The following is a 27893-nucleotide window of genomic DNA, read 5'->3' as shown; positions in this document are numbered from 1 at the left end:
GCTGCCATCGTGTCTGGGTAGCCAGGTCACCTGTTCCAGGGAACCCCCTGGGTCAGCTGGGGCGGTGCGAGGGCTGGCAGCCATCTGGGGAGGGTGCCGGCTCAGCATGAAGAACAAAGCCACAGGTGCTTTCCATGAAATGGGCGAAAGCCTGCTTCTCTGCTGGGAGGGCAGCCAGGGTACAGGAGGCCTCGAGGACCCCAGTGCTGGGCCCCCAGCACCCTGCCTGTCCCCGAACTGCCTGCACTAGGGTGGCTCAGCCACCAGGCAGTGGCCTGACCCCAGTCGGGTGGGGGATCCCTGTACACTGCCCAGTATCTCAGGACAATAAAACCACAACAGCCTGTGTCCGGCTCCACAATTAAAAACAGAACTTTACTCCTCCAAGTGTTCAGGTGTGCACTTGGGGAACAGCTGTGCCCCGGGCCACACGGTCAGTTGGCAGGCCTGCCTCTGTTCACTGCGGACCTGGTCGGTGGGTGGCCAGCAGACACCTGGCCTCTGGCTGCCTCTCTCGCAGGCTGGGTGTGGGCTGTTTCTCGTCAGCAGGGCCACGGGCTTCGGAGGCGTGCTTGTCCTGGAACACAGGACACCCAGAGGGTGGGGTGCCCTTGACCCCAGCCAGACCCCAAGCAGCGCTAGGACAGACAGACAGGAACCAAGGCCACCCCAGCGCCAGTCACTCCTGGTCTGCTTGGTGAACCTGACCCACATGTGCCAAGGGCCAGGCACCTGCTGTCTGGGCACCAGGGCCCCAGCAGTGAAAAGTCAGCCCGGTGGGCTGTGGTTGGTGATGGTGGGGAGACGACGGAGCAATGCACGGGAACCGGGCACCGCCAGAGCACAGCGGCCAGGGAGGAGCCCAGACCCCAACAAAGGTAGGGAAAGAACCTGTGGTCAGGGGCGCAGTGGTGCCAAGGCCCGAGGCACGGGTGGCTAGCAGGAAGGATGTGGGTTAAATGCTTCTCCCCCTGGAGGGCCTCCATGACCCAGGACCTGCCCACCTAACCCAGCACAGCTGCTGTGGGCGCTGAAGGCCGAGCAGAGGCAAGACCCCCTGTCTGGACCACTCTGTCCCCTGGGCCGTAGGGCAGCGGCCTCCCCACTCAGGACTCACCTGCTGCTCACACCAGCCGCCTCCGCTTCCGGCTGTGCCTGGCATGCCGGGTTCTGAGCACATCAAGGTCGTCAACATCAAGGTCATTAAAAGCATCCAGGCAGGAGGCGGCAGAGCATCTACCAGAGTCTGGGGGTCCCTGAAACAAAATCCAGGCAGTGGGGACCAGAGTGACGCCCATCCCCCGCGCCATGATGGGCGAGGAAGGGACAGGGAGTGAGAAGGGGTCCTGTGGGCGAGTGTACCACTTGGGACCGGGCACCCTCAGCTTGGGCAGGAGCTGCTCCAGGCACTCCTGGGGCCACACATGACTGTGCTCTCCCTCCCTCAGGGGCTCGGACCCCGTCTAGCCATCCCTGTGGCAGGCCTCCTGCTCCCCCATGGGGCGGCCATCACACCCCAGCAGGGCAGGAGGCTGTACACGGATGTGGCATGGGGGGCCTCTTCCCCTGGCTGGCCGGGGTCCTCCGCCCGCTCTCAGGCATTGCTTCCTCCCTCACTTCAGCCTAGTGACTTGTGAAGCACAACCCTGGGGAGAGATGGAAGGCCTGCCACATTCCCTACGACAGGCCCACAGGTTCAAGCTGAGGCTGCCTGCTCTGGTGGTTTCTCAGGGAGGCCAGCCACCGGCTGCTGCAAGTGGGCACCCTGGCACCAGGTGAGAAGGCCTCTCTGGGGGCCCCATCCATGTGCTTTCTCCTTCAGGGTTCCGAACATGGTTTTGCCTACAGAGCTTGGAAAACTCTTCCCAAGGATACTGAGAGAGGTGACAGCTGAGAGGGACTTTTGGGACCCCAGAAATCCAGGGACAAACACAGCCACTACCCTCCACTGTGCCCGTGGCCCACCCTGCTCAGAGCTGGGTCAGCGTCCGTCCCAGAGCTTCTCACTGACAAGGCCACCTGGCTGGGCAGCACCAGGCCAGCCAGGGGCTCCTGCACGAGAATGAGGCCTCTCTTCTCTTTTCCACACTGCCCCAGAGGGACGCCACTTCTGCAGAATCTACACGCAACTGAGCAGGCCAAGAGCCAGCTTCCTCCTCCTGAGACACCCAGCAGCCAGCCTTCCTGCCCACAACTTCCACCGGCCCCCACCCCACCGCTGTAGGCAGGCAAGGGTGCCCCGGGGACCGCCGCCTGCGTAGGGAAGTGGGGCCGGGCGCGTCCCTTACCTGAATGTGGCGTGTGGCCGCCGTGCAGCCCGGCTGCCCGTCCCTGTCTGCGAGTTCCAGCTCGCTCAGGAGGTCCTCGTCTTCGCTCTCGGAGCCTGCTATGGAGGCTGCTGAGAGGGTGGTGCGGATACCATGGGGGGCCAGGGTGGCCAGGAGCGCAGGGAGGGTGAAGGCCGCCAGGAACCGTGCCCGCAGCAGGAGGTAGGCTGGGTTGTCCCGGAGCTGCCCCCGCACCAGCCCCAGTGAGGCCTGCAGCGCTCCAGCCGGCCGCTCAGCCTCGCCCCCCGCCACCAGGGAGGCGGCCTTGTGCTCCAGGGCCTTCTTGTGGAGCAGGAGGCTGGACAGTGCTCGAAGGCTGCACAGGGCCGGGGGCTGGTAGGGCAGTCTGCTTCCCAGAAGATGTACCCGCACCCCACGCTGGCCCCCCAGCCACTGCTGTGTGGCCGCCTCAGCCTCCTGGGACAGCAGGCCCAGGTCCAGGGCCCCCTTCTCAGGCCCAGGCTGGGGCAGGGATGGCTTCTCCGGGTCCAGAGTTCCCTTGGGCTCTTGTGTTCCTGAGGGGGACCCCAGCGTCCCCCCTGGCTCACTTGCTGGAATGACACCACCAGGGGGTGGCAGCCTCCTGGGCAAGGGGGGTTCTGCTTCAGGGGGGTCGGCCTGGGAGGACGTCCTGGGTGCAGGTATCTCCCTGGCCACCTGGGCCTCTCCAGGGACAACAGCCACACTGGCATCCACTTCTGCAGGACTTTGGGAGGCGGCGTGTGTGGGAGGGGCTGGGGGGACTGTCCTGCAGGAAGGCTCTGGTCCTGAGTTCACATTGGCTGGGGGCTGCCAAGAGCTACTCAACGCTGGGGCCCCAGGGCCCTGGGCTTCAGTCAGGGGAGGCAGCAGAGTGGCCACCAGCCCTGTGGGGCCAGGCGTCCCTGCTGGACTGGAAAGGCCCACCACAGCTGGCACAGGAACAGGGAGAAGCCCCTGGGCTGTGAGCACCCAGGTGACAGGCAGGGGGACACTGGCCGCCACACGTGGCCCTCCTACGTGCGTCAGGCTGAGGGGCTGGATAGGCAGGGGGGTGGGACTGGGGACTGCAGGGAGAAAGGGTGATGCCTCAGGCAGGCTCTGCTTCCGGGATGCAGTGGGGGCCTGCGACTGTCCGAGACCGCTCCCAGGGCAGCTCACAGAGACCCGGCTGGGGCCCAGGCCAGGGGCTCCAGAAGCAGCAGGGGCTGTGCCCTCGGGCCCTGTGAAGGCAGGAGCGAGGGGCAGGGCTTGCATGGTGGAGAGTCTCTTGTCCTTGGCTGAAGGCCCAGCCTCCTGCCAGGAGCCTGAAGTGCCAGGCTTCGCTGCTGCGGGGGTCCCAGGCCCCGAGAGTGGAACATTTGAGACAGTGGGACCCAGGGCTGGGCGGCCGTGTGGGGTGTGCGGTAGAGGGGGCTGGAGGATCACAGGCGAGGAGACCAGCAGGTGGGACGGGAGCACCACCGGGCCCCGGGCGGCCTCCCTGGCACGGGCCTCCTGAAGCCGCTTCTCCTGAAGCAGCTCTGACACAGTCTTGGGCTTGGGTCGGGGGCCGGTCGGAGCCAGTGGGGATGCCTGGGGTAGGGTGCCCTCCACCTGGCTGGACGCCCGTCTTCGGCTCCCTTTGTGGCTGGCACTCTTTGAGGCTTCTTGAGCTGGCACATTTGGGAGGAGGTGGCCTGTGGGGAGGAAAGACCCACACTTGATGAGCCCCAGGCATCTGGCCCAGGGACAGCCCCTCGCTGCCATCCCCTCATCAGGAGGGATCCCATGAGGAGTCTAGGGTCTTGAGCCAAGAAGGGGTCAAGTGGCATGTCCTGGGTCTCCTGAGTCACAGGAGCTACCCCAGACCCCAACGCTCTGGTCAAAACCAGGGCAGTGGGCACTCTGGGAAGCCCAGCCAATTATGCTGGCTGAGACCAGCTGGGAGCCCAGGCCTTGCCCGATGCTGCCGGCGTTGGGCACGGGCGGACCCTCGCTCGAGATGACCCCTGCCTCCGGGCCCCATGCTGAGGAAGCCTCAGGGCTGCAAGGGGGGCCCAAGGAGCTCCAAGCTGGCCCAAGCAGACTCTCATCCCTGTGGTGGGACTCGAGGGATCTCTGTCACCAGGGGCCACAGGCTGTGCTGCTTGGGGGCTGCAGGTGAAAGCCAGGGCCAGGAGAGGCCTCTTCCCCACCAGGGCAGAGAAGCAGAGGGTTACCTGGGGTGCTCTGAGCACTTGAGGGCGCCTAGAAAAGGAGAGGAGAGTCAGCAGCTCAGATGTCCTTCGCGGGCCTGGACCACCTCTCCTAGCATTTGGGCTGTCCCCTGCCACTCCCTGAAATGGGGACGAGGCCCCAAGGGCTGCTGCTGGCCTCCCACACGCCTCTGCAGGAACTCCGGGGCCACAGAAGCAGCCAAGCGTGTGGCACAGCAGGCAAAGGCCTGGCCTCGTGCACCCCCTCAGTGCAGCTCCTCCCAAGGGCGCCTTTGAGAGCTCTTCCGGGGGGTTGGGGACAGGGTGGGGTCCACAAGGAGAGGCAGGGGGCTGGGAGCTGGAGGCCCAGGGGTACCCCACTGCTGTCCCTGCTCCTCCAGTGAGTGACACTGCTTTGTCACCGCACCCCCAGGTGACGGGGCTTGGGGTGAGGCCTTGCTGAACTTGTGTGAGTTTGGTTTCTGGAGCAGAAAGGCAAGAACCAGGCACCCCCAGCAGACCGCCCATGTTCATGACCACCCGGCAGGGCAATGGGGTAACACAGGCACGTGGGCCCCAATGTCAGCCCCGACCCGCACCTGCCTGACCTCCCCCAGCCTCTCAGGGCTGCGTCCCCTCAGGTGGGAAGTACAGATGCCTCCCCAAGGGGTTACGGCGGAGCGGGTGGGGCGGGCAGGGGTCACCCTCACTTCTCACCCCGAGCGTCTGCTACCTGCAGAAGATGCCCTGGTGGGTCCCGAGCACCAGCCTGGGGCAGCCTGGGCGGCAGGGCCTTCCTCTCTCGGACGACCTCCAGGCAGCCGGCAGTATCGATCTGGAACAGCTGAGAGACACGGGAGGCGGCCTCACCGCAGCTGCTTTCGGTAGCAGCTCAGAAGCTCCAGAGGCCTAGGCAGAGCCCGGGGCAGCCCTGAGACTGTGCCAGCCTCCCGTCTGATGCAGACGCGGGGGAGGCAGTGAGGCTGTGGACATCCAGGAGGGCCTCCCATGAGCCCCAGGCCTGCTCTCCTTCCCTGGCATCTTCCACTCATACTGGGGCCCCGGGCACCCCCTTCCCCAGACACCGTTTAGTCGAGGACAGTGCGCGCTGTAGCTGGCACCCCTTCCACATTCACTTGCTAACAGTGTAAGGCATGGAAAGTGCATTTTCAAGGCTAGAAAACTTTAGATAATTAGACTTTAAGGAATGAATCTACTGCAGATTTCAAAACTTCACCAAGAACTTTTTACAAGGCCAAGGAAAACGAAGCTCTGCGCAGGTAGCTTACCTGGGTAAACAGGGTGAACACAGGGGTGCTGGCCAGGCGGGCCTGCTGCAGCTGCTCCCTGAGGCCATCCGCTGCGGGCACAGGGGGAGAAGTGGAAAGCAGCCCCAGCGCCCACGGGCACAGGGGGACAGGTAGACAGCAGCTCCAGCTCCCACGGGCCTTTCGAGAAGGCTCTGGGAACCCTCAAGACTGGGAGCCAGGCCAGCGTGGGAGGGAAGCCTTGGAACCAGCACCCCACAGCCACGGCTGGACAAGGGTGGGCCCTCTGAGCCCTGTCACCACACAAAACAGTGTTAGTCCAGCTGCCACGTGCTTGGCCCAGGAAGAGTGGTGGGGCAGGGAGGGAGGGCTGGCTCTGACTGGGTGTTCTGAAAACCTTCAGGGATGGGAAGCTGACAAGAGGTGGGGCCCACCCCAAAAAGACTCCCCTGCTGAGGCCACTTCCCCAAGTGACCACCGTCTGCTAGGCTGGACGTACTCGTCACCCTCACCCCGGCCCCCAGAAGGCTCCCAGAGGAGCCCCAGGCCATACCTTGAGTCTGCACTGCGGCGGGTCTCTGGGGCACCTGTGTGCAGGGCAGGACAACGTCCCCCACCCAAGGGGTCACAGCCAGCAGCAGCCTGCGGTTCAGGAGCCTCCGGTGCAGAGCGTGTCTCCAGCGCCGCTGCCCACTCTGGGTGGCTCTGTGCCGTAGCCACTGCACATGGGACCGGGCCACGCTGTCACCGGAGCTGACCCCTGGGGACGAGGTGGGCAGGGGTGGTTGTCTCAGCTGCTCTTTCTGTAAAGAGAAGGCGGCACCTGGGGCCCCTGGCCAGGCTCAGCCCCTGGAGTGGACCCTGCCCGGTGGCCAGTGCTGTCCTCCACCCCGTCAGGGCATGATTGGCGGGGAGAGGAATCACTCAGACCAGGGCGGGGTGCGGGGTGGCGTGGGTGCAGGTGTCTGCGGCAGCCTCACCTGTGTGCGGCTCCGAGCAGCCGTGTTGGCCCTGAGCACCCTCAGCACGGTCTCCACAGGCACTGTCAGCCTCCCTCCCTGATGAGAAACTGGCCTGAGGCGGAGCACGTGGGGTGTGTGGCGCACATGGGGGCCTCCCCCTCACCGCCCCCACGCAACCGCCTCTTCACGCAGGCTCCAAAGCGTGCCTGTGCACAGCTGCTCTGCCTCATGGGAACGTCCACCATGGGAAGTGTGGGGTCCCCAGGCAGGGCGTCCCCACAGGGCCTGGCTCCTGGGACACTAACAGGGTCCCACGCCCCCCAGTCAGTTCCTCAGCCTGACAGCAGCAGCCCTTCCAGGTGACGCCCTGGCCTAGGGAGATGCTGGCTGTGCGGCAGTGAGTGCCATGCACTTGGCTCTGCCAGTATCTTCAGGGTCCACTGTCCCCGCCAATAACTCCCAGGACAGACGAGCCTGTTCAACTCTGACTGCTCCCACAGGCACGGCCAGAGATGGGCCCGCACCTAGGGCCTGACATGCTGAAGACCAACCAAGATGGGCAGATGCACCACGAGCCAGGCTGGTCCTAAGTGGGTGGACAGGCCCTTCCCAGGGAGGCCTCCAGGTGCACAGGCTCACGGGGAGGGAGGAGGGGCTCCTCCCGCTGCCGCCTCCGCCCCCCAACCCTGACTTGGGGGTGAAACGTTTCAGAGATGCCTCCAGGTCCAAGTGCCCATTCAGCCATATCCCTGAAACAATCAACGAACTGGGAAAAATGGAGGCTTCCCCAACAGTCCCCACCACGCGCAGCTCTCCAGAGCTCAGCCAGAAGCAGCGCGTTCTGATGCGCACGAACCCTGGGGACCCTGCTGCTGCACCATCCCTGAGCGTCAGCCCTGGTGAGCAGTGACGAAAGTGCATTCCCATGGCGCACCGGGGCCGGGGCCTACCTCGAGGGCCTGCTTCTCTGGGCCCACCGGGTGAGTGTCTGCCGAGTGGGAGGCCTGGGCAGCTCTCGGGACAGGGCTGTGGGCCGTAGCAGGGGCCTGCACTGCACTCGTCTCCTCTCCAGGAGCCACGGCTGTGGCGGAAGCTTCCTTGCTGCCACCTTGGCTGGCACTGGATCCCTTGGGAGGGCTGAGGGAGGCAGCGTGGCCTCCCAGCCAGGCCCCTGCCCCTCCTCTCCATGGCTGGCTGGTGCTCTGCCTGGCAGGAACCCACAGATCCATGTCCGGGACCACATACTGTGGGGACAGCAGGGCTCTGTCACCCTCCCCAGCCTGTGCCTGCTCTGGCTCTGGCTCCTCCTCCTCACTGCTGCTGCTGCTGCCCCTTCCGCTGCCACCACTGCCACTGCTGCTGCTGCTGCTGCTGGAGCTCCACCGGATGCTGTGACGGGCCCTCCGCCGCTGCCTCCGGAGACCCTGCTTCTTCTGAGGGGAGGAAAGGGCTAATTAGAGGCCTTGGCGACCCCAGATCACCCATGACGGCAGCAAGCAGGCCAGCCCTTTGGTACCTCTGGGGTCAAGGGCAGCCACTGCCGAGGCAAGGTCTCCCTCTGCCCTTGGCCACCCAGAAGAAATGCCAAGGCCAGAAACCGAACGCCCCCCTTCCCTCCACCTGCCCCCCCCACTGCCCCCGCCCTCCACTTGTCCCCCGACCCCTCCCCTCCTCCTGCCCCCCTCCTGCCCCCCTCCCATCCTCCTGCCCCCCCGCCCGCTCCTGTCTCCCTGCCCGCCACCTCCCTTCCCTCCTCCTGCCTGCTGGACCCCCGTCGACCAGGCTGCAATCTGGTTTCAGACAAGGAAAGAGCGAATGGCTCACCCCCATCATGATCTTCCACTTGCTCAGACACTGGGAGCCGGACCGATGGGGCAGTTCAGAAGCTATTTTTGCCCAGTGACCTACAAAAGCCAAACCCCATGAAATGGCTTCATCCAAAGATTCTTCCCCAAGACAGGCTGGCTGTTCCCCAGGAGACTTGCTGTGGGCCCCATCAGAGTGGGGCCTCCGGTGCACCCTCACGCTGGGCAAGAACCAGGGGTCAAGCATGTCGGGCACGTTGGGCACTGACAATTTGGCAGCATCTGATTCTCGCTGGATGCTCAGCCCCTTAGGAAAGTTCTGCCAAACGTGTAACTGAGAAGGAGAATCGTCCCTAAGCACACACAGCCCTCACATATCTGCTCCCCCAAAGGCTTCCACACCAGCCATCTCCCACGATTCACACTCTTCACACAGTGCGGGACAGCGGGAGAAGCACGGGTGCTGCTCTCACAGGGCAGAGCTGTGCTATCTGGTGTGTCCTTGAACATGGCAATACCACAGCTAGGATTTACTCTAAGGAGACATTGCAAATATAAGCAAAGACTTAGCTATAAAACACAGCTCACTGGGTGTGGTGGCACACACCTGCAGTTCCAGCTACTTCGGAGGCTGAGGCGGGAGGATGGCTTGAGCCCAAAAGTTTGAGGCTGCAGTGGGCTACAGTCGCGCCACCACACCCCAGCCTGGATGACAGAGCTTGCTCTGTCTTTATCTTGATCTCTTTTCCAAGAAACAAAAAACAACAAAAAAAAAGAAACTAGAACAAACTATCAACAACTTACCAACACCATATTTTCCTATTAATTCAATTAACTGTTCCTCTTCTTTCAAATTCCACCGTCCCTTTTTCAAGCTGAAATGTAATCTCCTGAGATACCTGAAAGTCACATGAAAAGCAAAGAACATTTTAGATGCTAAGATGCTACCCACCGCTGCCCCAAGTTTCTTCTTGGATACGACACTAAAGTGGTTTCTTGGATACGACACTAAAGGTGCAATCAACAAAAGAAAACGATAGAGAAAGTAGACTTCATCAAAAGTAAAGCTTTTGTGTCTCAAAGGACACCATCAAAAAAGCAGGCAGACCGCGTACAGGCTGGGAGAGAACGTTTGCAAATCACGTGTCCGGTAAAGGACTTGTATCTGAAACATACAAAGAACTCTTTTTTTTTTTTGAGACGGAGTCATGCTCTGTCGCCCAGGCTGGAGTGCAGTGGCCGGATCTCAGCTCACTGCAAGCTCCGCCTCCCGGGTACACGCCATTCTCCTGCCTCAGCCTCCCAAGCAGCTGGGACTACAGGCGCCCGCCACTTCGCCCGGCTAGTTTTTTGTATTTTTTAGTAGAGACAGGGTTTCACCGTGTTAGCCAGGATGGTCTCGATCTCCTGACCTCATGATCCGCCCGTCTCGGCCTCCCAAAGTGCTGGGATTACAGGCTTGAGCCACCGCGCCCGGCCCATACAAAGAACTCTTACAAGTCAGTAATACCAAGACAAGTAACGTTAAAAATGGGCAAAGGACTTAAAGAGACACTTCTCTAAAAATCTATTTCTATGAACAGTCACCAACCACATGAAAAGAGCGTCCACATCGGCCACAAGGAAGCGCACGTCAAAACCACGAGATGCCACTTCACACCCGCTAACATCAGCCACAGGGAAGCGCACGTCAAAACCACGAGATGCCACTTCACACTCGCTAACATCAGGCACAGGGAAGCGCACGTCAAAACCACGAGACGCCACTTCACACCCGCTAACATTGGCCACAGGGAAGCGCACGTCAAAACCACAAGACACCACTTCACACCCACTAACATCACTCACAGGGAAGCGCACGTCAAAACCATGAGACACCACTTCACGCCCACTAACATCACCCACAGGGAAGTTCACGTCAAAACCACGAGACGCCACTTCACGCCCGCTAACATCGGCCACAGGGAAGCGCACGTCAAAACCACGAGACGCCACTTCACACCCGCTAACATTGGCCACAGGGAAGCGCACGTCAAAACCACGAGATGCCACTTCACACCCGCTAACATCAGCCACAGGGAAGCGCACGTCAAAACCACGAGATGCCACTTCACACCCGCTAACATTGGCCACAGGGAAGTGCACGTCAAAACCACGAGACGCCACTTCACACCCACTAACATCACTCACAGGGAAGCGCACATCAAAACCATGAGATGCCACTTCACGCCCGCTAACATCAGCCACAGGGAAGCGCACGTCAAAACCACGAGACGCCACTTCACGCCCGCTAACATCGGCCACAGGGAAGCGCGCGTCAAAACCACGAGACGCCACTTCACGCCTGCTAGGATGGCTAGAATCACAGATCACAAGTGCTGGTGACAGTGTGGAAAAACCAGAACCTTCATAGGTTGCTAGTGGGAATACGGAATGGTTCAGCCCCTTGGAAAACAGTCTGGTCATTCCTCAAAAGGTTAAAAACAGCGTTACCACTGCCCCAGCAATTTCCCTCACAGGATACAGCTGGGTAAAATGAACAGATATCTATGTAAAAAAGTGCAAGCGAATGTTCAGAATGCTTTCAGGGTTCGTCCACATTGTACCAGAATTTACAGAAATGTGGTTATTTATATGAGAATCCCACTCCTTTTTTTTTCTGAGACGGAGTCTCACTCTGTAGCTCAGGCTGGAGTGCAGTGTGGCGTGATCTCGGCTCACTGCATGCTCTGCCTCCCAGGTTCAAGCAATTCTCCTGCCTCAGCCTCCTGAGTAGCTGGGATTATAGGTGCCCACCACCATGCGTGGCTAGTTTTTGTATTTTTAGCAGAGACAGGGTTTTACCATATTGGCCGCGCTGGTCTTGAACTCCTGACCTCGTGATCTGTCCGCCTTGGCCTCCCAAAGTGCTGGGATTATAGGCGTGAGGCACCGAGCCCTGCCAACCCCTTTTTAAGGCTGAATGATATTCCCTTGTATGCAAATGTTGTTTTCCACTCATCTGCTGATGAACACTTGGGCTGTGTCCGGCCTTTTACGGTTGTGAACGCTGCTGCTGTGGACATTGTTGTATCTGAGTTCCTACTTTCAATTATTTTGGGTTTTATGTTTATCAGTCTTGGGGGTGTAATTCTATGTTTAACTCTCTGAGGAACTGCCATGCTTTCCACAGAGGCTGGACCATTCTACAATGCGCAAAGGTTTCAATTTCTCGACATCCTTGCCAACACAGTGACTTTTTAAAAAAAAATTAACAGCCATCCCAACGTGTGTGTGGTTTTGACTTGCACTTCCCTAATGACTCATGACGCCGGGCGTCACTGCACATGCTCACTGGCCATCTGTGCATTTCTTTGGAGAGACGGCCACTCAAGTTCTTTGCCCGCGTTTAGATTGGGTTGTTTTCGTTGTTGAACGGCTTTCTTTTTGGGGTGATGAAATGTTTTACAATTGATCGTGATGATGGCTGCACAGCTCAATGAATACTAAATACCAAAAATCACTGACCTCTACAGTTCATTTTGTTTTGAGATGGAATTTCACTCTTGTCGCCCAGGCTGGAGTGCAATGGCGTGATCTCGGCTCACTACAACCTCCGCCTCCCAGTTTCAAGAGATTCTCCTGCCTCCGCCTCTCGAGGAGCTGGGATTACTGGCATGCGCCACCACGCCCGGCTAATTTTGTATTTTTAGTGGAAACGGGGTTTCTCCTTGTTGGTCAGGCTGGTCTCAAACTCCTGACCTCAGGTGATCCGCTGGCCTCGGCCTCCCAAAGTGTTGGGATTACAGGCGTGAGCCCCTGAACCCGGCCTTCTACACTTCATTTTAATTAATTAATTTGTATTTCCTTGAGACAGAGTCTTGCTCTGTCACCCAGGCTGGAGTGCTGTGGCGCAATCTCAGCTTACTTCAACATCCGCCTCCCAGGCTCAAGTGATTCTCCTGCCTCAGTCTCCCAAGTAGCTGGGATTACAGGTGCCCGCTACCACGCCCACTTAATGTTTGTATTTTGAGTAGAGACGGGGTTTTGCCATGTTGACCTGGCCTCAAGTGATCCACCTGCCTTGGCCTCCCAAAGTACTGGGATTACAGGCGTGAGCCACTGCACCCAGCTTCTGAACTATACACTTTAAATGAACGCACTGCATGGTGTGTGAATTATCTCAATGAAGCTGCTTTTGAAAGGACCACAAGCAGGAAAAGGAGGGAGCTGCAGCTGCCTGCCGGGGGCCTGACCATCTGCAGTCTGAGAGAACTCAGACAACAAGGGTCAGGAAAAGCTGCCCAGGGAGTTGTCTCAAGTGGAGCTTGTGCCTTGCTCTGGGCAAATAAGCAATAAAGAAGTCAGGGTTGGAAAAAATAGCTTATCTGGGCCAACCATGGCACACCAAGCACCCACAGGCCGCGCCCTGCTCCTGTGACAGCAAATCACTTCTGGCCGCCGTCGCCCAGCCTGCCCACAGCCTACACGAGAGTGAACCTCGCCACTGACCCACACCAGCCCCTCCCTCACCCAGCGCTGTGCGACTCACCGATCTCGGCACTGGGCATCGCTCCTACCTGGCACCTCTTCCCGGATTTTAAACCAATCCTGCTCCCCGTATTTGGCAACGGCTTGAAGCAACTTCTGCAGGAAGGGACAGGCAGACAAGTGAAGCCTCTGCAGGAACGGCCACAGCCTCCCCACCCCGAACCCAGTCAGAGAAGGGACCACCGCTGAGCACAGCCGCGTTACCCTCCCAGAGCCCAGCTCTCCTAGGGCCCGCACACTTACAGCGTCTTCCTCCGGGGCCCAGTTCCCCTTCTTCAGGCCGGGATCCAAGCTCTTGGTCCATCGGTAAATCAGCTGCATGGAGTCTCTCCCTTCCATATAGTAGACAACTGGAGGCAGAGGGACAGGGAGGTCCTGTGAGGCCGAGACACACACCCTCCATACAGTAGACAGCTAGGGACACAGGGGTCCTGTGGGGCTGAGACACCCACCCTCTGTTCGGTAGACAGCTAAGGACAAGGGGGTTCCGTGGGGCCGAGACACCCACCCTCCAGATGGGTCACACAGAAAAGAGTTACTTTGGCCAGGCGCAGTGGCGTCATGCCTGTAATCCCAGCACTTTGGGAGGCAGAGGCCAGCAGATCACCTAAGGTCAGGAGTTCGAGACCAGCCTGACCAACATGGAGAAACTCCGTCTCTACTAAAAATACAAAATTAGCTAGGCATGGCAGTGCATGCCTGTAATCCCAGCTACTTGGGAGGCTGAGGCACGAGAATCGCTTGAACCCGGGAGGCGGAAGTTGCGGTGAGCCAAGATCATGGCATTGTACTCCATCCTGGGCAATGAGAGCAAAACTCCATCTCAAAAAATAAAAATTAAAAAAAGGAGTCACTTTAGTCACCAAGAAGCGAACTGTGGAATAGCCAGGACTGTCTAAGCCCTCGCCTGTCTTGTTGCCTCTGTGAATTTTCCCTGCAAGCCTCCAGTGTCCTGATGCGGGGCCCTGTGACAGACTAAGAGCCGTCGGGGCGGACGGGCCTCACTTCTGCGGTAGGGGATGTGGCTGCCAACGCGCATCTCCTGCACCAGCTGCGTGAGCATGCGGTCCTCCTCCTCCGTCCACTCCTTGCGTTTCAGAGCTTTGTTCCGCTGCTGGAATTTCTGCAGGCACTGGAAGGCGCTGCGGCTGGTCTTCCCAAGTCCCAAACAAAAGCAAATGAGTGTTACTGCGCGGCAGGATGTCCAGATCTGGCTCTGAGAGTGCCCCAGGGCACAGATGGGCCCGTGAGCCACTGGAGTGACCCTTCTGCAGACTCCAGCTCTCCTCCTCCCAGACTCCTGTGGGCTGATGGAGAGCACCCCACGGTAACGGTAAGAAGACACTACACTCACTAAACAGGACCAAGAAGGACCAGGTGAGAGAGGAATCAAACCTTCACTTAAGAAAATATTTTTAAAAAATTCACAGTAGGTAACTGATACGACTCCAAAACCACATTGCAACTCACTCAACAGAAACTCCCAGCTTGGCAAGGGCTGGGAGATGCAGAGCTCTGTGTGTGGCATGTTCTTTAAATGCAGCTGCTAGCACCTTCTCTCCCTTCTCGAGCTCTAGGGTATCTCGCAGCTGAGGGGTGTGGGGTAGAGGAGGTACAGGACAGCCCTTGGTGTGGTGTCCATGTCTCAGGAGACGCCCTCAGAAGGGAGTGCCTCAAAATGACTCTCCCAGCTTCCCTGCGTGGCTCAGCTCAGCAAACCCACCCTCAGTCCACACGGTGGACCACCTGCCCAGATCTTTTCCTCATGCATCTCCTTATGGGAAGGGGTTTTCCAAGAGCTGATGAGTGTTACCTGAACCCTGTTCTCTGAAAGTGAGCTGCGGGTGGCAGAGGGCGCGCAGGGCTAGGCACGGTGTCGCTGAGCTGTGAGGTTTGTGTTACCTGAACCCTGTTCTCTGAAAGTGAGCTGCTGGGTGGCAGAGGGTGCGCAGGGCTGGACGTGGTGCTGCCGAACTATGAGTTTTGCTTCCAAGGCTTTCTTCCCCACCAAGTCCTTCCCAGCTCGCTACAGCACAGGTCAATCTGAGACTCATTCACCACAAACAAAACCACCACCCCGGGGTGTACGAGCTGTAGGGCAATCCTAGTCAACATGTGTGAACCTCGTCCCCACGCCCACACGGGAGCGCTTCTGGGAGCATCAACACACTCGAGGCCTCACCCGTCCTCCTATACTCAAGCTGGCGCTTCCCAACCAATGGAAAGAGAGACCCTTCTCACACCTATCCCAAGCCTGCCGAAGGATCTGGGAAGGCAAAGGACTGGGGGTGGGGCGGGATTCAGAGCTGGGCCCTGCTGGGAGAGCTGAGAGCAGCAGCTCTCAAAGGGAGCTGGAGTGAGGCTGGAAGGAGGCTGGAGTGAGCTGGAGGGAGGCTGCTGAGGCCTTAGCCTGGCTTTGACAGTGACTAAAAACACTTCCCGGGAAGGAGAAAGAATCTGGTGGGGGAAAGTGCCGGCGTTGCGCTTTCTGATATTAACGGAGAAGCATGTCTGACTATGTGTTCCAAGGAGAAAAAGCCATTAATGGATGGAAGACAGAATTCCCAAAAATCACAAGGAGAAAAACTGGACTTACGGTTTCAGCAAACCAGCAAGACAGAGTGGAAGGAAAAGAGGCCACAAAGTAAAATGGACTCAACACACCAGAGCCAGGGAGAGCACCAGGAACACCCAACCTCCCAACAAAGCCAGAGGCTGCTCAGGCGGTGGGGGACGCGAAACCCAGCGGCACGCTGCTTTCATAAAAACACCTGGAAATGACGATGCATTAAAAGGCTGAAAATACAGGGATGGGCCGGGCGCGGTGGCTCACGCCTGTAATCCCAGCACTTTGGGAGGCCGAGACGGGCAGATCACGAGGTCAGGCATCCTGGCTAACACGATGAAACCCCGTCTCCACTAAAAATACAAAAAATTAGCTGGGCGTGGTGGCGGGTGCCTGTAGTCCCAGCTACTCGAGAGGCTGAGGCAGGAGAATGGCGTGAACCCGGGAGGCAGAGCTTGCAGTGAGCCGAGATCGCGCCACTGCACTCCAGCCTGGGTGACAGAGCCAGACTCCGTCTCAAAAAAAAAAAAAAAAAAAAAAAGAAAGAAAGAAAACACAGGGATGGACAAAAAATGTAAAAAAAAAAAAAAAAAGCAAGAGTGGCAACGTTTCTACCAGGAAGATGGAATTTAAGCTCAAAAAGAATAAGGGAAATAGAGAGATAATGATTTTTTAAAAAAACATAATTTGCAAAGTAAATACAGTCATCACGGCCAGGTGCAGTGGCTGACGCCTGTAATCCAGCACTTTGGGAGGCCATGGCGGGCAGATCACTAGAGGTCAGGAGTTTGAGACCCCTGGCCAACACGGTGAAAACCCGTTTCTATTAAAAATACAAAAATTAGCTGAGTATGGTGGCAGGCGCCTGTAATCCCAGCTACTCAGGAGGCTGAGGCAGGAGAACTGCTTGAACCGGGAGGAAGAGTATGCAGGAAGCCAAGATCGTGGCACTGCAGTCCAGCCTGGGTGACAGAGCTGGACTCTGTCTCAAAAAAAAAACCAACGAAAAACAGTCATCATAAAGTTATGTGGGCTGGGCACAGTGGCTCACACCTGTGATCCTAACACTTTGGGATGAGGCAGAAGGAGTGTTTGAGGCCAGGAGTTTGAGACCAGCCTGGGCAACATGGTAAGACCAGGTCTCTAGTTTTTTTTTTTTTTTTTTTGAGACAGAGTCTCGCTATGTCGCCCAGGGTGGAGTGCAGTGGCCGGATCTCAGCTCACTGCAAGCTCCGCCTCCCGGGTTTTTACGCCATTCTCCTGCCTCAGCCTCCCAAGTAGCCGGGACTACAGGCGCCCACCACCTCGCCCGGCTAGTTTTTTGTATTTTTTAGTAGAGACGGGGTTTCACCGTGTTAGCCAGGATGGTCTCGAACTCCTGACCTCGTGATCCGCCCGTCTCGGCCTCCCAAAGTGCTGGGATTACAGGCTTGAGCCACGGCGCCCGGCCTAGGTCTCTATTAATTACATAAAGTTATGTGTGTGGAGAGTGGGGGGTGGGGGGTAGGGGCGGAGAAGAGCATCATGGAAAAGAGCTAATGCGGCCAGGCATTCATTGGTTCATGCCTGTAATCCCACATTTTGGGAGGCCTAGGCGGGTGGATCACGAGGTCAGGAGTTCGAGACCAGCTTGGCCAATACAGTGAAATCCCATCTCTACTAAAAATACAAAAATCAGTCAGGTATGGTGGTGCGTGCCTGTAGTCCCAGTTACTCGGGAGGCTGAGGCGGGAGAATCGCTTGAACCCGGGAGGCAGAGGTTGCAGTGAGCTGAGATCGCGTCACTGACTCCAGCCTGGGCAACAGAGACAGACTCCATCTCAAAAAAAAAAAAAAAAAAGCGAGCATGAAAGAAAAAGAGCTAATGAGCTAATGCATGCTGGGCTGAACCCCTGGGTGATGGGCTGCTCTGTGCAGCAAACCACCATGGCACACATTCACCTACGAAACGAACCTCACTTCCTGCACGTGCACCCCTGAACTTAATATAAAAAAAAATAAAATAGACCCCGATTAAAAAAAAGTTGTGTGTACCAAACTATGTAGCAGTAAAATATATATAAAAGAAAACCTGACAATTATATATATACTTATTTATTTATTCATGAGACAAGTCTCGCCCTGTCGCCCAGGCTGGAGTGCAGCGGTGCGATCTCGGCTCACTGCAAGCTCCACCTCCCAGGTTCACGCCATTCTCCTGCCTCAGCCTCCTGAGTAGCTGGGACTATAGGCGCCTGCCATCATACCTGGCTAATTTTTTATATTTTTAGTAGAGATGCGGTTTCACTGTGTTAGCCGGGATGGTCTCAATCTCCTGCCCTCGTGGTCCGCCTGCTTCGGCCTCCCAAAGTGCTGGGATTATAGGCGTGAGTCACCGCGCCCGGCCGAAAAACTGATTTTTAATATTATGATGTCAGGACATAGTCAAGTGACATCAACATAACTTTTCAGAATTAAACATTTTTTTTTTTTGAGATGGAGTCTCACTCTGTCGCCAGGCTGGAGCGCAGTGGCGTTATGTCAGTTCACTGCAACCTCCCCCTCCTGGGTTCAAACGATTCTCCTGCCTCAGTCTCCCAAGTAGCTGGGACTACAGGCATGCACCACCACACCCAGCTAATTTTGTATTTTTAGTAGAGACGGGGTTTCTTCATGTTGGTCAGACTGGTCTCGAATTCCAGACCTCAGGTGATCCACCGGCCTCGGCCTCTCAAGGTGCTGGGATTACAGGGGTGAGCCACTGCGTCCGGCAGAATTAAACATCTTTAAAGGCAAACTCAATTTAATAGCTGATATAGATTAGGCCCTACTTACAGAGAAGACTCCTTTTTCTTAAAAACAGTTTTGGCAAGTTTAGCTTGGTTTACTATAATCAGGTGCTCTGCCATAAAAAAAGTAACATATTTGAAAGATGGAGATTTTACACATCATGCCCCTAGTTCATGTTCCAATCAAATTCAGATAAAGAACCACCACAAGAACTCCCAGGAACCCAACTATTTAAAAATGGAAACATACATTCCTAGATAAACCTAGGTCCAAAGAGGCAATAAAAATGGAAACTAGAGCTACCCTGGAAATCTACGAAAAGAAGAGTTCACACCAAGCTGCTCCCAGAAGTGTGGCCTAACAAGCCTTGTTATCAAGACAAGAGACCCAAGTCAGTGAAGAACTGAGCCCTCACTCGGGAAACCAGAAAAGCGGCAAGAACTCACACTAGGAAAAAGCATCCCTTAGAACCATCAACAGAATAAACTCCCCAGGCTGATGGAGACAGACGAAGACGGGAAATAAGGAAGGAGACAGACTCCAGTACGCTGGGCATGCACCGCTGTATGGGGAGACCTGGAGGACTAGGAAGGCCCAGGGGAGCTGCGGCAACGGCCTAGTGGCAGAGAGGGCTGGGCAGGCTCCTTCCCCAAGGCCACAGCCTGGAGGTGGCAACACACAGAAACCTGGTGGCGAGTGAGGACTGAGGACCCCGCACCTGTCCAGCCACCTCCCGCTATAGGGCCCACAGGCCCTCAGGTCTCCTGGCCCCTGGGGTCCAGGCCAGGTCCTTACCCCCAGCTCCTCTGCAATCTTCTGCCACTCCAAGTGGCCGTGTGCAGCCGCGATCGCCTGCAGCTGTTCCACCTCCTCCCCGCTCCACTCCTGCTTGTTGATGCTGGGGTGCTCCGAGTTCTGCCAGAACTTCCGGATCTCCTCTGCGCTGCGGCTGCCTTCAAACTGCACGGACAGAGACACTCAGCCTTGCAGGCCACTGACCCCAGGGCACCCTAGATGCAGCTCCAGGCTGAGCTGTTGCTCTGTGGCAGCTGGAGGCTTCCATGGCTGCAAGTAAGCAGAATCTTCGTCCAACTCACTAGGCCTGACACGGCCAAATACGTAGACTTGGCTCCAAATGCAGCGCCAGGAGCCTTCCAGACTGTCTCAGAAAGGGGGCCAGGCACCAGCAGGAAAGCCCTGAGGCCACTCACCACTACCAACTGCCGGACATGTGCCTGACCCGGGTGGGCAGGGGTCACAGCGGAACCTGTGCCAGGGAGGGTGTGGCCTTACCACCCAATTCCAACCGCACCCGGGCTACAGGGAGCTGCGCTGCGAGCTGCTTGGGGCTCAGACCTGCCCCCAACTTACGTTAATATTGGAAATCTTCTCCCAGTCGTGGCTGTCCAGCCTGTTTCCCAGCAAGGCCTCTTCCGGAAGCTGGCTGGAGGAAGGGATGAGGGTATTGGCGCCACGCCTGGCCTGTGGGCTCCCCTGGGCCCTCCCGGGAGGCCTCCTCACTTGATGTCCTGGATCTCCTTCTCGGCTTCCCTGGCCTGCTTCTCCAGGGCCTGCTTCTCCATCTCATTGGAGACTTTGCTCTGCTTCTGGTGCAAGTAGTCAAGCCTGCAAAGCAGAGCAGAGGCAGAAGGGCTGCAGGCAGAAGGGCTGCTGGTGGGGGACGGGTTCTCTGCGCAGTATAGAGCAAAGAGTGTGAGCTCAGCAGAGATTCCGAGCCTCCCTCACCCTCCCTGCCTCAGCCTCCTCACCCATGAAAGATGCTGTAGCACCCACCTCCAGGCTGCCACTGGGGTGGGAAGGGCTGCAGTGCCTGCTGGCCCCCATGTCTCAGAGCCTCGACACAGCCCTCCAGAACCTCAGTGCCCCAGCTCCCAGCCTGTGCCTGCCTGCTGGCCCCCATGTCTCAGAGCCTCGACACAGCCCTCCGGAGCCTCAGTGCCCCAGCTCCCAGCCTGTGCCTGGCACAGAGACACAGCCATGGGCAGATGTCCTGACTGGTGCCCAGTGAGGAGGCCAGAGGCTGTGAAGTCACAGTAAAGAACCACTCCCCCGAGCAGGCCAGGGAGGAAAACCCAGCTCTCCCCAAGCCTGAGGAGAGACCCACCCGTCGTCACTGCAAACCCTGACCATACACATCAGGCCACGGCTGGCAGGCGGGCCCCAGGACCCCTGGCCTGGCCAAAAGCCTCTCAGTGCCCAGAGATGTCCTGGCAGCTTGTATCCTAAAGACACCCCCTCTGCCTTGAGAGCTCATGGTGGCCGCACAGAAGACAGGTGGGGACCCGCTGTGCTGCTGACGGAGTGGCCAACAAGGTGCTGCTGGGTCTCTGGGCTCTGGGAGCAGCTCTGTCTTTGATCAAAGTTATCAGGACAGCAGCGCCTTCTATCGCGTGTGGACAGTAAGGCCATGCTGTGCCTTGCTTTGGTCACATGATATCACCCCATCAGCAAACACCAGGTTTCAGGCACGGGGAAAGACAGACCCAGAGAAGAGAAGCTGCCCGAGCCACACCCCTTATCATGACCGTGTGGAGCGCCCCGCGCCCCGAGCCACGCCCCCCATCATGGCCGTGGTGACCACCCCGCGCCCCGAGCCACGCCCCCCATCATGGCCGTGGTGACCACCCCGCGCCCCGAGCCACGCCCCCCATCATGGCCGTGGTGACCACCCCGCGCCCCGAGCCACGCCCCTCATCATGGCCGTGTGGACCACCCCATGCCCCGAGCCACGCCCCTCATCATGGCCGTGGTGACCACCCCGCGCCCCGAGCCACGCCCCTCATCATGGCCGTGTGGACCACCCCGCGCCCCGAGCCACGCCCCCCATCATGGCCGTGGTGACCACCCCGCGCCCCGAGCCACGCCCCTCATCATGGCCGTGTGGACCACCCCATGCCCCGAGCCACGCCCCTCATCATGGCCGTGGTGACCACCCCGCACCCCGAGCCACACCCCTCATCATGGCCGTGTGGACCACCCCGTGCCCTGAGCCACGCCCCTCATCATGGCCGTGGTGACCACCCCGCGCCCCGAGCCACGCCCCTCAATGTGGCTGTGTGGACTGATCCTGTGCTTAGCCGCCTGGCCACGAGGAAGCCCCCTTCAGGGGGAAAGGGCATCAAGTCCAGGCATCAGCAGCTCTCCGTGGGTTGGCAGGACCTGCTGCAGAGAACAGGCCCGCAGCTAAGCTGAACCTCTGCCAAGCCCACATCAGCCAGCCTTGACTTTTCCTGTTGGCTGGGAAAGGTTGTTTGTTTTTGAGACAGGGTCTGGCTCTGTTGCCCAGGCTGGAACGCAGTGGTACAATCACAGCTCACTGCAGCCTTGACCTCCTGGGCTCAGTCGATCCTCCCACCTCAGCCTCCCGAGTAGCTGGGACCACAGGCGTGCACCACCACACCCGGCTAACTTTTTTTACTTTTTGAAGAGATGGGGTCTCATCATGTTGCCCAGGCTGGGCTTGAACTCCTGGGCTCAAGAGATCCTCCTGCCTTGGCCTCCCAAAGTGCTAGGATTCCAGGCATGAATCCTGCACCCAGCCTGAAGGCCATTTTTGACCTTCGTTTTTAGACTTACTTCAGTAACTTGGGCTGAAGCAATCGCTGCAGGCGGTCACTCACCACCGACTTTCGGAGCAAGGCCTTTTCCCAGTTTTTCCCTGAGGAGAAGCCACAGTGCCATCACTGAGGGTCTGGATCCTCTCCACGGCCCACTCCCGTGGTCGGTGTACACTCTCCCCAGGCAGTGATGGGGGCCCCACAGCGAGTAAGCAGCACACCGGGCCCACAGGTGAGACCCCTCCACCCAGCCGACATAGCTCCACCCGAGGCTTGGCACCAGCTCACGGGCAGAGCTGCCAGGGCTTTACGGCCCAAGACAAGGCAGGGAGACTGAGTAAGAGGGTAGGGTGTGGCCTGGCCCGTCCCGCATGACTGGCGTTCTGGAAAGGACCTCCTCAATGTGGAAAGGCAGGGGTCAAGGAGCCAGTCCCAGTGGTCAAGGCCTGAAGGAGCCATGAGGTCACAACAGAGAAAGGTCTGAGAACTTAAGAAACTGGGGAAAGCAGGGCCAGGGGGAGGGGTCCCCTGAGTTCAGCGGTGCCGCATGGCCGGCTGGGGCTCTTACATTTGGTCACGAGGAGCTCCTCGAAAGCCTTGATCCCCTGGGCAGCCTTCTCTCGTGTGTCCTCGTTGGCAGGGGGCCCCTGTCAGGGTGCACAGCATCACCACAGGCACAGACCACGTGTGCTCCCTGCAGGCCCGGCACATCCATCCAGAGCCCACAAAAGGACTTGAGCCCCCTGCCTCCTGCCTTCCCGTACTGTGAGGCTGGCGGGTGCAACCCTACCGGCCAATCCATGAGGCCTGCTGCGGTCAGGCCTCGCACAGTCAACACTGGCACTTCCATGAGGGCTTGCTCATCGCTTCACAGGGCAGTCCGGGCAGCCCAGCGCAGAGCAGAGGGCAGCCTGCCCACCACGGAGGAGGCAGTTTGAAGGAGGGTGGCCAATGTTATCTTGAACTCATGGGAATTCACGACTTCCCGCAGCAGGACTTGGGGACAAGGGCCCTTCCCACAGTGCACAGAGCCTTGCCGACAAGAGCAGGGCCTGGGCCACTCACCACACCCGTGACCTTGTCCTTGAAATACGGCTTCATGAAGTGTCCCATGTATGTGCTTGGGGGCAGGCTCCTGCCATCCTTCACCTTGGTGCCTTTGGACCCAGCCAGATCCCTCATGAGCTCCTCCTGTGACAGACACAAGGCAGGGACCCCTCTGTGGACCAGCAGCAGCGACTCTCCCTGTGGAGGGGACCCAGGGCAGAGGAGAGGCAGGAAGCTGGGGAGCCCTGGACCTGGGAGGTCCAGCTGTGGGGGGCTCTGGGGGTGGGGAGGCGTGGGCACCGGGAGCCGAGGCCCGTCCCACCTGCTGCTCCCGGTTCTGGGCCAGCAGCAGGTTGGCCTCAGCCAGCTTCTCTTGGATGACCTCCTGGTAGACCATGTTCAGCTGCAGGCAGGTCTCCGGGTCTTCAGGGAGGGTTTTATCCTTGGGGTCGTCCTCATCATTGCTGGCTTCACCCCACCTTTCTTCTTCCTGGTTATGGGCAAGAAATGGCATGTGAGGGGATGAGACATGGATGTTGCCCTGTCCTCGAGAGCCAGTCGCCCATCGCTGGGCCTCTGGGACACCGAGGCAGCTCCGGCATAGCAACACCCAGTGTGGCAGCAGGAAGTGACCCTGGTGGGCAGCAGGCGGCCGTCTAAGAGTTTGGGAGCGGAGCCTGTTGCTCTCGAGGTGGCCCGTGTGCGCCTTTCCTAATCCACGGCAGGCGGAGCCTCCTGCCTGGAATGCGCCAGGGCTGGGGCTGCTGCGAGGCAGGAGCTTTCCAGGACCACAGGCGTCCTCGTGAACCCTGCACTCTGCCCTGAGCCCCTGTGGTGTGAATCACCAGCGAAGCACGGGGAGCAGGCGTGTGTGGGAGGAAAGTCTCCGCAGAGCCAGGAAGTGGACGCGGTGAAAACGCCCGTCGGGACCCGGGGAGGTGCCCATGGGCTACGGCAGGGTGCTCACCCACAGAAGGCAGACCACACAGCCACGCTAACATGAGGCGACTCAGTACCTACTAACTCCATGGAAAAAGGAAGCAAATCGCCAATGTTTTCCAACGTAAACAAAAGGCAGCTAACAAAACAATGACTGGCCTCACAGAGCGGCTGCCACGTGCTCTTTAGGTGCTCGTGTATTTTTTTTTTTTGAGAGAGGGTCTCACTCCGTCACCCAGGCTGGAGGGCAGTGGTGCAATCACAGCTCACTGAAGCCTCGACCTCCTGGGCTCAAGTGACCCTCCCGCCTCAGCCACCCAACTAGCTGGGTCCACAGCCACGTGCCACTGCACCAGCTAATTTTTGTATAGCTGCTCGTGTTAGCTGACTTGTGCTGGAAACGTCCCTGCTGCCCCACAGGAATCTGAGGCACAGAGCGTTGAGCTGTGAGGGGCAGGACCCAGGTGCACAACTCACAGATTTCCATGAGTGACAGATGCCATGCAGGAGACGGAGGCATACAGCCATGAGCTCAGAAAGAAGTTAAGGGGTGTGATCACCAAGCTGTTAACAGTGGTTATTTCTAGGGACAATTTCAATGACAAATGCTTTCTGATTTTTTTTTTAATAACAAACGCGCATCATTTTCATAATGCAGAAAAACCAATATGGGTTCAAACCACACCCCCTCCCAGGCCACTTTGGAAGGTGCTGGTAGGCCTGACCCAGTGGCACAGCCAGATCAGGCCAGCAGTTACCGAGATCAGGGGATCGGCAGGGTCCAAGTCCTCAGAAGGCAGTGACTCTGTCAGAAACACAAGCAACACGGTGTTGGTGACCAGCATCTGGGTTGGCGTGCGGGCGCAGCTCACCACTGCTTCTTGGGCAGAGGAGAGAGGGCCTGGGGCTGTGAAGCGGTGAGAGCGCCTCAGGCTGAGGCTTGCAATGATCGGACCTTCCCTCTCTGACAGCAGGGTGGGCAATGGACCAAGGCCGGGTCAGCTAGATAGAGAAGACTCTGGCCACACACTGGGGCCCTCCAGGCACACAGGACAAAGCTACACAGGGTTCACTGGACGGCACAGGCTATCTCGCAGTGGAGAGACAGACGGAGAAAGCCTAGCAGAAAATGGACCTGTCCTTCGGGAGCTCCGCCAGTCAGATGGAAGGCACGGACGTAGAGGCCCTGACCACAGAGAAAGATAGCAGGCTGCCTCAGAGGCAGGCCCTAGGTCTGGGAGAGGTGGGAAACAAGGCTGGGGGGTATCCTGTCAGGGAGCAGCTGGTGGGGTTGGGGTAGGCTCAGAAGATAAAGGCAGCATGGAGGGGAGCACGTGGGGAGGGGAGTACGTGGGGAGGGGAGGCTGTGGGGTGGGGAGCCTATGGGGCGTGGAGCACATGGAGTGGGGAGCACGTGTGGTAGGGAGCACATGGGGAGGGGAGCACTTGGGGAGGGGAGCACATGGGGTGGGGACCACATTGGGGTGGGGAGCACACTGGGAGGGGTGCGTGTGAGGAGCAGAGATGCTGGGGGTGTGAGCTGTGGTGACCATCAGGCATGGACTGTCCAGGCTGCCATCGGGTGAGCTCCAGGCTCGCCCTCTCCTCTCAGGATGGTCCACTCCAGAAGCCCTGCACAGGCCCAAGGAGGCCAGGGCCAGACCCTGGGAGGTCTAGAGCCCAGGGTACACACACAGCCAGCTGGCTCAGGGGCTAGCAAACATGGAACTGTCAGAAGCTCTCTGGCTGGAGTACAGGCAAACACCAGTGTTGGCAAAAAATTGGGCTTGGTCTGTACCAGCCATCGTTTTATTACTGTTATTATTATTTTTAGAGGCAGGGTCTTGCTGCATTGCCCAGGCTGGACATGAACTCCTGAGATCGAACAATACTCTCGCCTGAGCCTCCGGAGTCCCTGGGGTTACAGGCCCGAGAGACCACACCTAGCTACCATCACACCCTAATGTGCCTGAGAGGAACCCAGGGAGCAGACCAGCTGTTCTCACCAGGACCCCAGGAGGCCAGGTGCAAGGGGCTCACCTGCTTCAGAATCTGACTCGAGACTTGATTCTGAGACCTCCATGTGGGTGCCCGCGGAGCTGGGATCTAAAATCCTTTCCAGCTCCTTGATCTCCTGTGTTATCTTCTCTCTTTCAGCATCTACATCCATGACTTCTGCCTGCCTCCAAAACACACCCCAAGATGTTAGAAACCAAGACTGTGCTGGGATCCCATTCTCCTTCACACACCTGCCCACAGGGGATGGCAGAGTCTGCTCGGCAGCGGGCACTGGGCTCCCCAGAGAAAGATTAACAGACCAGGCCCAGAATCAGGGAGCCCTGGAGTGGCAACCTCAGACCCCACGAACTCCTGCTATGTGCTCTGCCAGGAGCCTAAGCCCCAAGAACGTCTCCCGCCTGCTCTGAGGCTGCAACCAGCACAGGCAGGGAGTGGACGAACAGGGCAGGCCCCACTGTCCTGTCTCGGCTCCCACACCAAGCCACGCGGAAACTGGGCACCCAATATAGAAACTGTGGGGTGCAGAGGCAAAGTCACTACAGGGCAAGGGCACAGCCCGTGACCCGCTTTGGCCATCCTGCTCTCCCATGGCACAGAGCCAGACCACAGAAGGCATCTGAGAAAAATTCAGAGACACACACTGAGACTGCCCAGGTGACAGGCACTTCCCCCATGGAAGGAAGCTCTCAAAGGCAACCCAAAGGCAAGGCTGGCTGTTCTCTGTGCATCCATAACAGCCCCTGGAATGTGGCAGTGCCTGAGACCGAACAAATGTCTGTCAAGCTTTTTCCTTAGGAACTGTGGTCTAGGAAGTCTGAAGGAAGGACGCTAGAGAAAGAGAGTAGGAGAATGAAGCATCAGCAGAGAAAGTCTAAAGGAATCACTAGCACAGACCCGGGAGCCCAAAACACCCAACAACAAAGGGAAACGCCCTCCCCTGTCCTTGGCGTGGCTCTCCCTGCTGGACACTGACTGGGGCGCTGCCCAACTGGAACAAAACCAAAGCATCCACCCGCCAGCACCGTTAGCCACATCAGCAGCCCAGGTCCCCTCACTCCTTCCCAAAGCCCCTTGTTTAGGCCCGAAATGCTTGTGAACCTGTAAACTCAGCTAACAGCCGGCCAGAAGCAGAGCTGGCAGCGACCGCAGGCCGGTTCAGAGCCTCCGGGCCGGCGGAGACGCTTTCCCCTGGAAGCCTCACGCAAGAGGCGGCTGCTGCCTCCCCTCCCCGAGTTGCTCAGGAGAGCAATGATCGGCAGGAAGGAGGTCAAAGTCACACGTGCTGAGCCACCGACATCAGGGGCTGAACCTCTCCCCGCACTCCTCTCCCAAGGGCTGGTCATGAGGGCTGCCCACCAAAACGGAACGCAGCAGGCGGTCCCTCCCGCCCCAGCTGCGGGGACGCCACTCAGACTCGGCTTGGCCCAGGGAACCCCAGGAAGCGCCAGGGCGATGGGCGTTTAGGCACCGGCTTGGGAGACAGACCCGGCCCAGGCCCAGTTCCGCCTCCTGCTAACTGCGGGACCTGGGGAAACCCCCTCCGAGGCTCGGCCACCGCAGAATCGACGGCGCAGTCCCCGAGACGCACGCGGGCGCCCTGCAGCCGGGACCGCCCCGCCGACACCTCCTCGGAGCCCGCGGGGGCCGCAGCCCGCTCCCAGCCGAGGGGCTCCCAGGCCCGGAATCCTCGCGCGCCCAGGCTCAGCCGGACGGGGCCACGCCGGGCCTCAGTTTCCCCGACTCTGGACGCTGCCCCGCCCCCGTCCCGGGCCTCGGATGTCTGCTCCTCGGGACAGCGCCCCCTCCGCGGGGAGAGCCCAGGAGATGCCAGCGCCACCTGCGCCTTACCTGTTATGCACAGACCTTACCTGCTCGCGCGGACCCAGCCGTCGCCCGGGCGACCGCAGACTCGACGCTTCCGGCGGCT

General features: G+C 58.8%; 1 protein-coding gene across 10 annotated transcripts; it reads right to left on the bottom strand.

Annotated features, from left to right (window-relative positions):
• Window positions 1-348: 348 nt before the first annotated feature.
• SNAPC4 (small nuclear RNA activating complex polypeptide 4) lies at window positions 349-27893 on the bottom strand. Of its 10 annotated transcripts, none has more exons than XR_012424094.1 (24): window positions 27835-27893; window positions 25988-26130; window positions 24706-24752; window positions 23331-23498; window positions 23027-23152; window positions 22530-22608; window positions 21981-22062; window positions 19905-20009; window positions 19755-19827; window positions 19179-19343; window positions 14054-14201; window positions 13292-13398; window positions 13050-13144; window positions 9323-9417; window positions 8538-8617; window positions 7664-8146; window positions 6732-6809; window positions 6305-6511; window positions 5773-5843; window positions 5217-5327; window positions 4508-4535; window positions 2289-3985; window positions 1118-1256; window positions 349-577 (listed from the first exon to the last, which is right to left on the bottom strand). XR_012424094.1 is itself a non-coding variant. In XM_005580425.4 (24 exons), exons 2-23 carry the CDS (start codon window positions 26115-26117, stop codon window positions 1125-1127), a joined length of 4350 nt encoding a protein of 1449 aa, XP_005580482.3. In that variant the 5' UTR covers window positions 26118-26130; window positions 27835-27893; the 3' UTR covers window positions 349-577; window positions 1118-1124. The 10 variants fall into 10 exon arrangements, 4 of the variants coding, with proteins under 4 accessions (XP_005580482.3, XP_005580480.3, XP_073872104.1 ...); XR_012424091.1 differs by having other exon boundaries at window positions 5201-5327; window positions 6305-6554; window positions 25988-26126; XR_012424093.1 differs by having other exon boundaries at window positions 25988-26126.

The sequence above is a fragment of the Macaca fascicularis genome, chromosome 15 (assembly GCF_037993035.2).
Source record: "Macaca fascicularis isolate 582-1 chromosome 15, T2T-MFA8v1.1".
Classification (NCBI taxonomy): domain Eukaryota; kingdom Metazoa; phylum Chordata; class Mammalia; order Primates; family Cercopithecidae; genus Macaca; species Macaca fascicularis.
This window is presented reverse-complemented; position numbering and strand designations above follow the sequence as displayed.

What these genes read in the sequence shown, in the direction of transcription:
- SNAPC4 (XM_005580425.4), bottom strand. Translation starts at nt 26,117, where the DNA reads ATGGATGTAGATGCTGAAAGAGAGAAGATAACACAGGAGATCAAGGAG. An exon ending in CCCAGAACCGGGAGCAGCAG is followed by an intron (nt 23,153 to 23,330) that starts GTGGGACGGGCC and finishes TGTCTGTCACAG; the next exon opens with GAGGAGCTCATGAGGGATCT. An exon ending in AGTGGAAGATCATGATGGGG is followed by an intron (nt 8,147 to 8,537) that starts GTGAGCCATTCG and finishes TCCTCCCCTCAG; the next exon opens with AAGAAGCAGGGTCTCCGGAG.